Source organism: Mirounga leonina, unplaced genomic scaffold (assembly GCF_011800145.1).
Source record: "Mirounga leonina isolate KUSES-001 unplaced genomic scaffold, KU_Mleo_1.0 Mir_53, whole genome shotgun sequence".
NCBI classification, from domain to species: Eukaryota; Metazoa; Chordata; class Mammalia; order Carnivora; family Phocidae; genus Mirounga; species Mirounga leonina.
The window spans coordinates 98737737-98753746 of NW_023270807.1; the positions used below are offsets into that span (position 1 = coordinate 98737737).

The 16010-nt window shown below is 43.6% G+C and overlaps 1 protein-coding gene across 5 annotated transcripts in view; it reads left to right on the forward strand.

Moving 5' to 3' along the window:
- Positions 1-16010, forward strand: part of SASH1 (SAM and SH3 domain containing 1) — a 245573-nt gene that overhangs the window by 86034 nt on the left and 143529 nt on the right. For all 5 annotated transcript variants that reach the window (XM_034990970.1, XM_034990972.1, XM_034990968.1 and 2 more), the window contains exon 2: positions 14240-14368. In XM_034990970.1, coding sequence (XP_034846861.1) covers positions 14240-14368 — 129 coding nt within the window. The remainder of the gene's footprint in view (positions 1-14239; positions 14369-16010) is intronic.

Here is a 16010-nt window from a genome sequence, read left to right on the forward strand (position 1 = left end):
CTGTCCTATGAAAACCTTCTTCTGCTGCCATGTTCTTTCACTTTCAGACTTGCAGCCTAGAGCCAGTTCTTTAAAAGGCTTGTCTATGTAGTTGAAATAATTTTCCCTGGGTAGTGGCTGTTTTGCAATATGCTTACTACATTTGACCTTCTCACATTTAAAAACTAATAGACTACATAAACATAAAAGTGCTAAGTGTTAAAACCAACACCTCTTAGGAGTTTGTTTTTAATAAGCTTATGTAATTAACACCTTGAACCATATATTCCATTTGTTTCTTTTGAATCCATACAAAGAGAACAGGATGATACACATACAGAAGGCACTGGCGTAGTTAATGCTGGCTTTTTATTTTATTTTTTTAATTTTTTAATTTTTTTTTTTTTTTAAGATTTTATTTATTTATTTGACAGAGAGAGAGACAGGAGAGAGGGAACACAAGCAGGGGGAGTGGGAGAGGGAGAAGCAGGCTTCCCACTGAGCAGGGAGCCCGATGTGAGGCTCGATCCCAGGACCCCGGGATCATGACCTGAGCTGAAGGCAGACGCTTAACGACTGAGCCACCCAGGTGCCCCAGTGTGCTGGCTTTTTAAATTATGGTGAAGTCATGGGTGTTTTAGAAATTAAACCTTGCCAATTACTTTTAAGTCTGAGAACTGAAGAGTCGATCCATTACTGAGAGAAAAATAAATCAGAACATAAAGCAGTATATAAACTGTTTATATTCCTCTTCCCAAGGGCCCGAGCATAATGCCTGGCACAGTGCTTGTTTATTGACAATTTTATTCCATTCATTCATTGATCCAGTAAATTTATATTGAGATTCTTCTAGGCACTGTCCTAAGCACTGAGCAGTGAACAAAACTTAGAAAAATTTCTGCCTTTAGGGACCTTACACTTTAGTTAGGGGACGGGACTAAAACAGACGTGAGTTATATGCAAACTAGTTTAGATGATGAGAAGTGGGGAGGAGAAAGAGTAGGCAGAGGATGGGGTCAGAGACTGTGTGTGCCTGAGAGGTGGGTCGCCATTTGTAGCTAGGGCACACAGGGGAAGCAGGATGTTGAGTCACCTCTATGGCAGGTGAGGGCAGAGCGGTGTGGGCAGAGAGCGGAGCAAGTCCCAAGGCTGGGTTAGCTGGCACGGTTTGGAGTGTTGGAGGAGAAGCAAGGTAGCCGTGTGGCCAGGCAGTGTGAGCCTGAGAGGCTCCAGATGGGGCACGAGAGAAGTGCGGGAGGGCACAGATGACATGGACCATGGACCTTTCAGTTCATGCGGGCGGGGGCTGCAGCCTTTACTCTGAGGGGGACTGGAGTCTGAGTAAGGCTTTTGAGTAGAGGGGCAAGGATCTGACTTAGGTTCAAACAGGATCTCTTCGACTGCTGTGTTTAGAGGGTGCCCGGGGTGAATGGGAGGGAGCCGAGTGTTTTGATTTCCCAGTCTAAAATGGAGCTGTTGAATTGTGCTTTGCCAATGGAAAGACATAGTCAATCCTGACAGAGTAGCATTAAAAACAACAACTAGGGGACCCTTTAAGAGACTTATTAGTACACTTTTTTGGTAGGTACACTTTTTTTGGTTGGCTTTTCCCCCACAATGTGACAAACAATTAAAAATTTATCATCCACATCACAGAGAAAAAAAGTGAAATTGCTCTTTTTTATAGAGCAATTGAGGAGCATAAAAAAGTTTGTGTAGGTGGTAGACACGTGACTAGCCTATGAATCTAAGAACTTGGATAGGAAGGAAGAGGGGCCTGTGTTCCAGCAAACACTGACCTATAAAACTGTTAAAAGTAACAAGATTTGGCCGATAAGTACATAAAAATGTTCATTCTTAAGTAGAAGTGAATTGCTCTTCAAGAAAAATTATATGTTAGAAATTTAAACATTAGATGTTATGATAAAGCCAGTGGTGATGTTAGTAAGTTCGCAGCTCATGAGCAGATTGGAAAAATGAACATTTTCATTCTAGTGATAAGTGGCTTGGTAGAATGATGTGAATTCATCTCAGGTGGGCTTTTTTTTTTTTTTTTTTGCTTTTAGGCCTAAGATACCTGTCAAGTTTATGTTGTAACTCTATATAGAATGTGGTACAAAGCAAATAAATTTCATTCTCAACTTCCAAGGTGTTTTTAATCTGAGTAAGCCCAATGTGCTAAGGATGCTTTTTCAGAGATCTTTCACATTATATTCTTGGCAAATGGAAAAGTCTTTTATGATGAAAATTGAGATCATCTTGAGGGGAAATGATATAGTTAGGAAAGAACTTTTCTTCCCGAAGAATTGAAATAAAAGTATGGCCTTCATGTCATATACTGTTTTATATGATTACATCCATAGATGAACAGACACCCAGATCCAGATAATACTCACCTATGTGCCTGGAACAAGAAGAATAATTTTGCGCAGCTGACATTCTCTAAATCTGGTTTTTTCTGTAAGTTACAGGTCAGAATATGCACAGGATGAAGACAGCAGATTTCCCATTTACCCCACATCCACAAGCAGGCTTTTGAGTCCCCACATGAAGTCCTTGGAGCATGGAGTGTTGTTGGGAGTGTCCTTGAGATAAGGGGATGGACAGAAGAGCAGATGTCGGAAGCTAGGTCATGAAATGTGCTTGAGGAGGGTTAGGTGTGCGTTGAAGAGTTGTTTTTGGATTACTTGGAGTTTTTCCAGGGCAATGGGTAAACTGGTTTCTCCCTGACTTTGGAAAGAGACCACCCAATTGGTGTCATGTGAATGAAGGGCCCTAAAATAGCCTCCACTGTATAGGATCAGACAGGTTTCCATTCGGCTCATCATAGCTCATTCCCAGCAAGGGAATGTGCCTGTTTCCTTGGCCACAGCGTTGGTCTTGTATTTGCTTTCTGACACCACCTGCCCCAGCAGCATTCCAGGTGTGTTTTCCTCCTGGTCTCCCTGGTGGGGATTGGATGGGGAGGATTCAAGAGGTTATGGTTCTGGCGTCTTCAGTGCCTCCTTATATAGTCATTTCCAAACACTTGCCTTTTCTGTCAGGATGTGAGAAGAATGTAAGAGTTTAGTGACCTTGTGCCCCTTGCACCAAGGAACTTTCCCCGTTAATCTTTTTGGTGTAAGAATCTTCCATTGGATTCCAACGAGATCCATGCCCATCAACATGTTAAGAATGGTCAGCAATAAGTAGAAATAATCCGAAATCAGTTCTGCACATGAAGAATCCTCAACGCGAGTTTCCTTCTTTCTCTCCCGCCTCCTGTTCTGCCACACCTCCGCACCGACTCTTCAGCCAACTAGGTAGCTTTTCCTCTGGCAACAGGTGAGGCTGTCTCCTGACTGAGACGAATTATATGTATTTGTTGTCCCTTCTGCCTGGAAACATATTCCCCAACCCTTCACCTCGTTCTTCATTGCTTGTTATTTTGAAGGATGTTTGAATGTCTCACTCACTCACTCACTAGGCTCAGTTACTGCTCTAAAGTTGGTGGGGACAGAGACTGAGACTAAAAGCTCATCATTATATACGAAAATGCCGAATGAATGTTATGGGACCCTCAGGAAGTGGGGAGTCAGTTCTGTTGACTTCCATTCCTTCCTTCCTTCATGCATCTGATAGACACCTCTTAGGGAATGGCTAAGTATCATTGTGATGGTGTTAGGTGCTGAGGTTGCCAAAATGAGTAAGACCCAGCTCCAGCTTTCAAGGACTTTGAAGTCTCCTGGGAATGACGACCGCGTAAGTAAGTAAAAGTCATTTTAAAAGATGCCTTAAAATAGAGAACTTCAAATAGATACCGAAGTGTCATATTTTAAAGAACTCCCATGTTCCAGCGCGACCATCAGTCATGGCCAGTCTTGTTTCATCTATACTTGAACCCACCCCTTCCCTCACCCTCATGCCTCTGAAGCAGACCGCAGACATCAGGTCATTCCGTTTGTAGGTGGAATGTATGATTGGCAGGGATGCAGCAAGAAGACCACATGCCATGCCAAGTCCACCGTGAAGGATGGGCTGCTGTCTGCGGGGTCAGTAGGACGAAAGAAGGTGTTCCAGGCAGAAGAAACAGCATGGAGGAGTGGGGATGATAGAGTGCTGTGTGAACTAGTTTGATCTGGCCCAAACTGGTGTGTGGAGAGAGGTGGAGCCATGGGACAAGTCTAGAAAGGCGGACAGTCCAGATAAAAAGGCTCTCGTATGGTATACAATAGACCGACTTTGTCAAATCCTCACTGGGAGACATTTACAGTTTTCAAGATCTATATTCTTTTTTTTTTTTTTTAAGATTTTATTTATTTATTTGAGAGAGAGAATGAGATAGAGAGCATGAGAGGGGGGAGGGTTAGAGAGAGAGGCAGACCCCCTGCTGAGCAGGGAGCCCGACGTGGGACTCGATCCCGGGACTCCAGGATCATGACCTGAGCCGAAGGCAGTCGCTTAACCAACTGAGCCACCCAGGCGCCCAAGATCTATATTCTAAAAGTCACCGTGGGCATGGGATCTAGGGCAGGGGTTGTACATGAGTTGAGATTGGAGAGAGGGTGAGTAGTTGGGAAGTTTTGTCCACCACTTGAAACACTGCTAGGATTAGGATGGAGAGACATTTTGAGACACTTGAGACATGGAGAGGTTTTAGGGAAGAGATGTTATACTAACATTGACTTATGACACATTAGTATAATTAGTTCCATTAGACGTAGTGACCTCTTTGAGGGTAAGTGAAGGACTCCTGAGAGTCTGGTGCGGGGGCAACTGGTTGAGGCTAATCTCTGGAACACTGGAATCCAGCGTGAAAGTTTGGGGAGTTGGAGAGTTCATACTGAATACGTGGAAAGAGGAGGCAAGACATTTACAGCTAAGGAGGTGGAGAAGGAGTTTTGAGAGTTTTCAAAGTATAAGTTAGGGGCATTCCAGGTACTTCAGTATGGGCCATTTGATCAGTGTCCTGGGGCTTGCTGGCCATCTGAATTTTTATTGATAACACTATTTAGGCAATACTTACCAGTTCTTAAAAATCTGGAACTTTGGGAGCATCACCAAAAAAGATTTTAATTAACAGTGAACGGTTATAAGATTTATCCTCTTGTCAGTTTTGATCAGGTCACCAGGACTTCCAAATCTCTCTCAGCCTGCCTCAAGGAAATCAGCCACAATGATTGAGTCCCGTTCGGATTCCATTTATTATCACCCTCCTGACTCTCTGCTCAAGCCACAGCAGAATATAATTTTCTTAAAATGTGACAAACTCAAATATTGTACAAGGTTTAACAACCCGAAATTTCAGGATTGTTTTGAGATTAATCATTTCCAAATTTCTAGGAATATTATAGATCACCCCCCCCATCAGGTCATCATTGGCCAAATGCTTGAGAATGCTCATATCCTCATGATTATGTGACAGAGGCAGCCAGACAAAGTGCAAAGTGTGATTCATACTCCTCAAAATCTGTGAATATGGTCAGAAATTGTGACTTCATTTCCACCAAACTAGCTTGTTCATTGCCACCCAACTAGCTCGCTCTGCTGTTCTTTCCAAATCCGTGATTCTATTAAGCTCAGGGCAATTTAGAAATGAGAAATGAGTTTAGTCCGCAATTGCCATCTGCTAATTCCACATGTCCATTTTGAGTACGAATCTGTACTTTAATTTTTTTGAACAAATTGTCAACGTTTCAGTCACTTCCCTTCATTTTCAAGTTCTGAAGCTTCCTGCGAAATGTTCTTTTGAGCCACTGATAGCATTTTTAAGATATTTTGATTATTAGGTCAGTTGGTGGTTTCAGTAGCTAAAAGACTTCTCATGTTTTGAAAATATGAATATGGAGAACAGGCTTAATACCAGTGTTTGCATGTGACATGCATTGTATGTTTTGACCTCTCAGATAGATAATGGTTTTCATCTATAAATGAATAGTTTGAATTATTTCAGTAATTGGAGTTTTGCTTTTTGAGAGGTCTTACAATGGAACTGGGACCTACTGTTTTGAGGAACTATTGATACTCCATTTTATCTGGCCCTTAATACAATTTAAATTTGGACAGACTTATTCTAGTTAAGCCATAAGTGTCAACATTGTAAACTTGTTTTGATTAAAGGATTTTTCTATCAAAAAAAAAACAAAAACAGATTGGATCTTTCAGAGCCCTTAATTCCAAAAACACCTTACACGAAGCACACAGCCTAGTAAACCCCCTTAACAGGTTTCCATGACTGAACCATATGACTACAGTAAAATAAAGACCATACTTTGCTTTCCTATTAATAATAAGCATTCGTGTTTCTTGGTTTTATATTGTATACATAGCACCTAGCAAACACCTGGAGTGTCATAGATGTTCAGTACATATTATTTGAATTAATGGCATAACCTCTTAGGTGTTGATGATTGAAGAACATACTAATTTTCTAGCCTTGGTCACTTTCTCCATCATACCTGACAGTTAACGTGGTATCACACACACTCCCCAGGAGGGATACAGAGGAGGCCTTTTTTAATCCCATTTTATTGTAGCTACACCTCTCCATGGTCAGGAAACTGAGTTCTCATACTTAGACCGAGCTTTCCAAATTCCTTCCGAGCTGATAATTAGAGATTACTGTTTTGTGTGTGAGATTCTGGTAATCACATTTTTGCTAAAAATCTCAAGCTTTTCGTCCCGTCGGGTCAAGCAGGCTGCCCTGGGCCTAAGGGAGGAAGATGAGACAACAAGAACACGTTTCCTCTGTGGCTTTAGATCTGTCGAGCCACTGATGGCATTTCCCCAAGAAAACGGGGAACACGAGAGGAGAAAAAGGCAGGGGAAGCCTTGGGGAAGCATCTGCTTGTTGAGGTGAGCTGAGGAGGAAAGGTTGAGGGTTGGGAGGAGGCCAGTGGGCGGGGGGGCTCTAGAATAGACTCCAAAGTGGGAGTGCCCCCAGGAGTGCAGCCTGGGAGGCAAAATGCCCTCAGTGACTTTCATCCTTTTTGTCCTGTATTCACTGGAAGATACAATTTACATTGTGATCAAGAACAGTCATACATAACTGAAACAAATGTTGCAGGAAACAGTATCCTTGCTTCATGTGTAGTACGCCAGCATTCTCTGTTCTATGCTGTTCTGCTCTATGCTATGCAATGTCATTGCAACAAATGCTGGTCTCAGATGTCTCCATTTATCTCAGGACTCTGCTGGCTTAGCACTGTATCAACCCGGAAGCCAGAAATGAATCATGGCTGCCATATTTTTTAGACTGAAGGTTGGTGGTGGGTGGCAGGTATCCGTGGTGGCTCCCACGTGGTACCATTGATCCACTCCCTTGCCTTGTTGGCGTGAGGTGGCGCCTGGACCCACCACAAGTCCAGGTCCTGCCAGATCTCCTTCATCTTCTGGTCTTGAGCCAAGTGTGTGTGTAGATCTATCGTAAAGAGCTCTAGCTTCTCTTACAGGTCACCCATGGCGTCAGGGCTTTGGGTGGTGAGAAACAGATGCGGATTTTAGTTGTCTTTGTGTGGTTCCAGGGTTCAATTTTGTCCTTGCTCTTTCACACCCAGCTTCTTTCATAACTGCCAGCCTGGCCGACCTGTAGTGACTTTGGACTGACTCCGTGCTAGACCCGGAGGTAGCAGCCTGAATAGACTGTTTCACCAGCTTGCAGTCTCCCATGGCAGTTTACTTCTCTGATCCATGCTGACCCCTGCAGCCCTAATGCGCTGTGATCTGATGGGTGAATACCACTGCAGTTGCTTTTCCATTTGGGAATAGGAAAGAACTTAGAACTTTTTATTTATACTTGTATTTATCTCATTTAAAATGCCTATTTCTGTGTGCATTTTTAATGTCAATAGATATAATTTATATTAATAAGTACTTAGAGTTGTAAGTAGATATATATTTGTAAATAATTATCTTATATCAAGGAAGTTCCATGGCCCAGTTGTTGTGTATTTTTGGTTTTGTGCTGTATATGTGTGTTTTTTGTTTGTTTTTTGGGTGGTGGTTTTGTTGAGAGAGTGCTGGGAAGGACGGAGTGGTCAATGCTGCCTGCCTGAGGCCCTTCCTTCTTCAGGAGCGGACTTAGGTTAATCAGAGATGATGCAGAATAGTGAGGGCCTTGGGCACCAAAGTCCTATTTGCCAAAGGAAGAATTAGACACAGGGCCTGGCAAGTTCTGTGTGTTTTTGGAGAGGGGGAGTGGAAGATGTGAGATCAGCCCTCCAGCCACCTGCCATGTGGGTGTGCCCCCAGGGCCTTTTCATCACACCAGCATGATCTAATACTGTCCTTGAGTGTGTGTTTTTGGTTGTCATGTGTAAAAAACTTTTTCCGGAGACAGACTGTATTCCAGCTCCAACCATCTTGCAGAAATGCTTGGAGTGATACCTCAGAGAAAAATATTTGAGATCATTATCCATTCAGTGAATTTCTCCATAATGACATGGCAGGATGGGATAACAGAGCTGGTACAGTGACATTGTTAGGAGTGAGTTGGACAGTTCGGTAGTCAGGGCTGGGGTCCCGAACAAGAAATACGGAGTCAGGACAGCTAAGATAAAACGGCACTGACATCCGGTTTTGCAGCTTAGACAGGACTGCGCTAGCATTCTCCGTCCTAAAATAAGACAGTTAACCACAGAGCATTTGTCCCTATCACGGGCAAGGGGCAGTTAAGATATAAGCCCCCAGATGTCAACAAAAAAAGACCGTGAGCACGTAGACATTAACCTAATAGGTACACAGATACGTGACCAGAGGGCTGATTGGCATGACTCAGCACACCGTGATTGCTTAATATAGTTCTGCAGAAGAGCTCATAAAAACCCCTCAACTTAGACAAACTCCAGGGGCAACCCTCTCGGGTCCCCTCCCTCTCCAGGCACTTTATACTCTTGCTCAATAAGCTTTGCTTTGCTGCCCACCACTCTTCATCTGGTCCACCTCTTCATTCTTTGAAGTGGCGTGACCAAGAACCTGGGGCACTGAAGGCAGAGAATTCCTGCAAGACCATCTCACAGATTCAGTGAGGCTGAACAAGGAAATCAGAATTAAAGTCTTTTTTTATGGTAGTAGCGATTTCACCTGAAAGGTTGCTGGAAGTGTTTATCACCTAAGAATCTTTAAACAAGCTAATTAAGAATGAAAACACATTGTGAAGTCATTCAAGAAATCAGGCTTCGTTGTCGTGTAGTGATTTCCTTCCGTGGATTTAGCTTGTAGGAGACTGATGTACTGACATATAGCTCTGTCCCTCTCCAAAACAACAGGGAGCAATGTAAATATAACATGTACTTTATATTATTCAATATGTATATGGACTTATAGACAAAAAAGGTAGAGACACACTAAATAAAAGAGTCAGGAGACTTCTCTTTCTCCCCCTCAACGTTGGGGATTCAGAGCAACATGTTGAGTTTTCCCTCCGGGCTCTGTCTTTACAGATACATAAAATAGCAGGACCACAGGTTCATTTGCATTCATTTGCATGTGATCTGCATACAACCATACAGATTACATTGTATTATTTCCTGGTGTTTTCAGGATTTTTTTTCTTTTTCTTTTTTTTTCTCCCTTAAAGACTGTCAAAGATATTCTGAACCATAAGTGACATCTGGGAAAGAAGAGAGCAAAAATAACAGAAGTTAATGATACAAATGCTTTGTTTTCATAGTACTTTTAGTTTTACCCAGAGACAGAAGTACATTGGGATAAATATCAGAAATACTGTTAAATCAGTTGTTGAGAGAACAGTGCTATTTCTTTTTTCCTTAATTGCAACAGCAGTCTGCCTGATATGAATTGTTCGGTACAAATGCCCCTTATCTCTATATTTTTATGTTGGTTGTATAAAAGAGGAGTGTTTGGTAGAAATGTATGCTATGGCTTCTTGGGAAGATTACACAAGATTTGCCCTCCGCTGACCTGCCACTGGGAGTAAGACCACAGATTTGATTTAAAGCCATATCAAGTGAAGTAGATGGCCCTATGGAAAGATGCTGTGACCTGGTTTTATAATAAGAAAAGGAAGGAGAACTTGAATTTGCATGGATTATATTCTTTTTTTTTTTAAGATGAAGATGGGAAAATTCTTAAAAAGATCATGGGGCACAAAATTTCACAATTTACTTAAAATCTTTTGAGGAAATAAGAGTTCCCCCATTCCTAAACTTGAACCCATATTGCTTCAGCCTGATGCATGAGAACCAAAGGGGAAAAATAAGAAGTGAAACAAATGAGCCAAGTGATAACTCTGGAGCAGAAACAATGAATATCTTAAAAGAAAAAAAAAGTTTAAAAAGGAATCTATTTCAGTGTTTTAATAATTGTATTTAGAGAGAGTTTAAAATCATATTCCAGAGTTTATTCTGTAACATCAGTGCCTCTTGACATCAGCATTGTGGGGTGTTGAGTCAGACATGAACTTCATATCCCCAAAAGAAAGATGCATGAGGTGTGGTGCTATTAAATATCCAGCTGCATTACTTAAATTCCCTGCGGACTAATTTTGCAAACATTTCTGGTAGAAGTGAATGTTTTTACTGAATAGGTCTGTGCTATCTCAAGTAGGAACAGGTTGGACAGAAATGGTGCAGAGGTTTCCAGGTAGTCCTGAAAGAGCATGGGCGTTGAGAGGATAAAGAGAAAATGATCTTGTGGTTGTTCGTTGGTTCCATTTGATGGGGATGAACAGGATTCCTTTCTGGGGATGGCAGACAAGACCTATTTTTTAAAAACATGTTCTTTTATTCTTTTGCATTTCTTGGCATTTAAATCATCAAGACTGATGAAAATGGAAATTTAGGGGACTTATTGCACATCTGGAAAGCGATTTGGGCGAACAGAGACGTAGCTGTGCCACCCTGTTCTAAATTATTGTCTGCCAGGCGCCAAGTAAGGAGTGGATAATGCAGCATGTTGCAGGGTGTGAAGCGTTTGCTGTCTTTGGCCTGTGTTGAGTTGAACAGCTGCCTTTTTTCTTATGAGCAACGGATATATTTTCCAGGCCCCCAAGTTATTGGGGAATTTTGGGTGATTTGGACTGAGAAATAGGGACTTAAACTTTTTCAGTAGTGGCAGACAATTTTGATCGGCAGCTTGGAAACTTGAGAACTGAACGGTTGGTTTTGAAGGTGTTGCTTGGAAAAAGGGGGAAAAGGGTAATTTGAACTAAGAATTTTTTTGGAGTGGACTTGATTATTCCAGGGAAACAGTTGATTGTGTTAAGTTGTGTTAAGTTGTGCAGTTCAGCTGGTTGTTTTGAATAAATAAATTCTTGTATTTATTTATTTGAATTCTTTTTTTTTTTAAGATTTTATTTATTTGAGACAGAGAAAATGAGAGAGAGAGAGTACATGACGGGGGGAGGGTTAGAGGGAGAAGCAGGCTCCCCGCCGAGCAGGGAGCCCGATGCGGGACTCGATCCCGGGACTCCAGGATCATGACCTGAGCCGAAGGCAGTCGCTTAACCAACTGAGCCACCCAGGCGCCCTATTTATTTGAATTCTTGAAGCCAGAATTCAAGATTGGAGCACTTTGGCTAAAACAGTACAATTCTTAGTGCTTCTGTGAAAGAGAGAGAGAGAGAGAGAGATTTCCATTTAAGAACAACAAGCCATAGGAAGGATTCGCTCAGATATTAGAAGATGTGGGTTTTCTATTTGGTCAGAAGTTTCCCTTCCTGGATGGATGAAGGCAGACGTGTCTGCATGAAGACAGGATAGATCGCATCATATTCTCGAGGGACTTGACGTGACTCTGAAGGGCCCAGGAGCTCCCAGGGGCCCCAGCAGTGGCGGCCAGTGGCCAGATCCAGGCAGTCACTCATAAAAAGCGGGCTCTCGGGTGCTGTAGCTGCAAGCCCTGTTCCCCCACCTTCCAGGACACACTTTGAAGGGAGCGCCTTGGTCTTTCTCAGTATATGCTGGGGGCGGGGACTAAGGAAACCTGAAGATCTTGAAGAGAAGGGGGCCTGGGAGGACTTTGTTTCTCTGAAGTGTATGCAAACGTGTTGGCTTAATAGAAGGCAGCTGCCCAGGCAGCCGTGGACTCCAGCCCTTGCTTCAGCAGGCACTGTGCTCTCATTCTCCTAGTCCTGGCTGTGAGTGATAGCTGGTGTTCAGGACTCAGTTCTCTGGGTGTTGGCGCTGAGGTGGGTGGGGTGGGAGGGGGCTGCTCTGAGGGGAAAGCTGTTGCTATAGGAAGCTGCTCGTCGCTCTTCTGGCTGCCCTGGGCCTCCCAGGCTGTGGGCCTGAGCTCCTTCCTCAGCTGGGCGGGACTGGGGAGCAGAGGTGAAGTGAAGGGCCCTGAGATGTGGGCCAGCAAGCTGAGGGTTTATTTTGTCACCTAGGTGATTCTCAGAGGAAGGTGAGCCGGTCCGCTCTGTTTAGCATGGTCACTTTGGTGGCTGGGTTCATGGCAGATTAGACAAAGTGGGGAAACGGACAGGGTATGTGTTGTTGAGTTGAGGCGAGTCAGGGCAAACCTTGGGGGATCATAGTTTGATTTATCATGCTGTATTTCAGGAACGTCACCTTAAGATACTCTGGTCTGGCCCCCTTCCTCCCCAGTGATTCTGGTTTCAGGCAGTTTGACAGCAGTAAAGCAAAGACCAGCAGGCTGACCACCCCTGGACCTTTCCTCAGAGTCTCAGCAGCAGATTTCTTACCTTGACTAATCTTATTTCCCTACTGGGGGACCTATTGAAGAGGAGGTTGGGCTCCTAGCTCCTCTACTGTGTCCTTCCAGCCTGTTGTCTGAGATAGACGGACAGACCAACGGACCGTGTGGGGAATGACTTTTGCCCAGACATGTTCAGATACTCAAAACACCTTATTTGGTCTCATAAGAGTTCTTCTCGCCCCTAGATCTGCACTAGGGATTTGGAGGCAATTAACCTCAAAGGAGAACATTTTACTGGTGGGAAAGGAAGAGGTTTTTTTCTAAAAAATCATTTGTTTTCATTTCTGTTTCTTCTGTCTGTCGGTTGCGTAAAATGGGTAAACACAGATCTAGGATAGAGATTGTTCTGACCCAGGCCTCTCGACAAGGCCTGAAAGTCTTTAGCAGAAAGGCTTTTGGAGAACTCTTAATTCCCCAACTCCACTTGCAATCTGAGCGTGTTTAGCAGCATTTTACAAGTGTTGCTGTGTGTCATGTGATAGGGCTGTGCTCTGTAAAATGGAAAGTGTGGGCACCTTCTAGGCTCTCTCAAAGTTGTGTTTCTTTGGTGGTCTTCGTAGCACCATTTATTCATACCAAAGAAAGGACATGTTGGGAGGTACAAAGGGGCAGGGGAAATGTTTCTATGAATGAATGAATGAAGCAAACGGCATGACTTAAAATGTAGGCAGCGCTTGTCCTCATGAATGTGTTCAGACGTGCATTTAGGCATCCACTCCCCTAAGGGAAGACTACAGTCTGAAACGTTATCTTGAGGCAAATGTTAGTAACTAATAAGCCTATGTGCCAGCCTGACTGTGTTCCTTCATTAGTTCCACTGTGAGATAGGTACCTAACTGCTCCGGTGTTCCCACCTCGGGCCACTGAGTTGTAAGGGGCAGCAGAGCTGAGTCTGGGCTCCGGAGCGTGGGCTCCAGAGCGGCTGCTGAGGCCCCAGGTGGGTTTCCTCTTTAGGTGAATTTGTAATGTGTACTCTCCTTGCATGTTATTTGTATTTCTTGGAATAACTCAAGGGATAGGGTGTTCTTGTCAAGGGTCTCTTGGGAAGGCATGGCACAGGTGTGTCTCAGATGTAGCATCCTCACCGGTCCTCAGTTCTCTGGTTCTCATCAGAATTTCTGGGAGTGGGGTCCTGGTATCAGAATTTCTCAGAAGCTTCCCAGGAGGTTCTGGTGCAGCCACTGATTGGGCTTTAGGGAGCCTCTCACCTGCACAGTGTCTTCTCTGAAGGCGCACCCCTGAGGGTTTCTGAGCCCTGCCAGGCAGGCGGAGGTGTGGGTTTAAGACCGTGGCCTTGGCATCGGCAGTCCTGGGTTGGAGGCCTGGCTTCTTTGCTTGTTAGCCCTGGAACCCTTGGGCAGTCACTCAACTTCTTTGGCCTCCAGTTTGTTCACCTGCACAGTGAGGAAACAGGTCTGGTGTCCAGCGGGTATCCTGAGGATTAGGAGGTATCTCACACATGAAAGTTAGCCTGGTGCTGAATCCCAGCCATGATTAGTGTAACTGCATGGAGAGGGGGACCAAAAGCGGTGGGTCTTTTTGCAGGTGGACTGACTGCCTTTGTTCTTTTCCTCTTTCTTCCTGCTGCCCTCCTCGCCCCCAGGACGGCTCGCTGGGAAACATCGATGACCTGGCACAGCAGTATGCAGATTATTACAACACCTGTTTCTCTGATGTGTGCGAGAGGATGGAGGAGCTCCGGAAACGGCGGGTGTCCCAGGACCTGGATGTGGTGAGTGGGTGGCGCTGAGAACATGCTTCTGCCCGGCAGGGCTGCTCGGTGTCCCGCTCCTGATCCAGCACTCCCTCAGGCCTTCTGACGGTCCTGGTTGTGCCTGGGGTGTCCCTCTGTAAGCTGCTGTGCTAGATCGGGGTACAAAGTTCAGGTCCCAAAGGATGAATCATCTAGCTCTGTGGTCATCAGATGAATTGAGTATTCGCTGGGATGGCATGACCAAATCTTTGCATTCACAAAAAGACTAGATTTTATGTTTTAACCTAAGTGACAAGAGTGTTTTCCCTGTTGGCCAGTGCACACTACATTTTTATGGACTCTAAGCCCGAAGAATGTCCAGGCTAGATCTTTTCTTCTTTCCTTTCACCCTCCCTCCCTCCCTCCCTTCCTTCCTAAAATAAAATTTTTTTTTTAAATTTTTTTTTTAAAGATTTTATTTATTTATTTGAGACAGAGAGAATGAGAGACAGAGAGCATGAGAGGGAGGAGGGTCAGAGGGAGAAGCAGACTCCCTGCCGAGCAGGGAGCCCGATGCGGGACTCGATCCCGGGACTCCAGGACCATGACCTGGGCCGAAGGCAGTCGCTCAACCAACTGAGCCACCCAGGCGCCCTAAAATAAAATTTAAAGAAGCCAGAAACCACCCTAATTTCTCACCTGGTAATTACCATGTTGGTATTTTAGCAGATCCCTGCTCAGTGCTTTTCCTGGGCATTTTTACATCAGCAATGTAATTCTTGCTTTTTTACTTAATATTTTATTATAGTTCTTCCATGTCATTAAGATCTTCATAATCACCATTTTTCATGGCTCTGTCCTTGCACTCAGGTGTTGAAATTCATTTGGCTGTTTCATGAAGACCATTTAGGATTAATGCCGCATTTGAACTTGCATGTGATAAATAGTAAATGAATAGCTTAGGTCTCTCTCTGTAATCTATATGTGTGCTAATGTTTCCATGTTGTGCATTTGCTACAAAAAAATCTTACTGAAACTTCTGCGCTTATTAATTTAAATTTTCATTGTATATTCTGTTTGGTTTCATCTGGTTCATTGCTTTTCAAATTGTTTTATTTCACTGTGGTGACCTCAAGACTCCTTCAGGAATGTCTCCTCATCCAGACCAACTCCTTTTTGACCATCTTTTATATGGGGGGGCGCGGAGAGAGAAGGGGCCACATGGATCTGTTTTGAATAAGAGTCTCTGTGCCTTTAAAAATAGTTTGAAAACTGCTGATTCACTCGAATCCTTATTTATTTATTTTTAAAAAATTTCCATAAATCTGCTTAGGGTAGGAATAAAAGAAAAAGCAATAATTAAGAAACTCAGAACAAAGAATTCATTTGTTAATAATTCTTTTATGTTATAAAGGACCTATTATATAACAACTAGTTTAGGCAACTAGTTTAGGCACCTTTGTTATTCTGCAAGTGGACATGCTTCACTTCTACATTGAGACTCTGGCATTCCTATGGACTTTAATTTCTTTCCTTAACTCCACCTAAGTGAAGATTCTTCAGGTCAGGAGTAATAGTGTATCATGACTGTCAGATACCTATTGATTCTCAAATTGTTCACTGCTTGGGTAGTAGGCAGTGGTGGGAGTTAGTACAATTGAGTTGATTGAGGCTGAGAGGC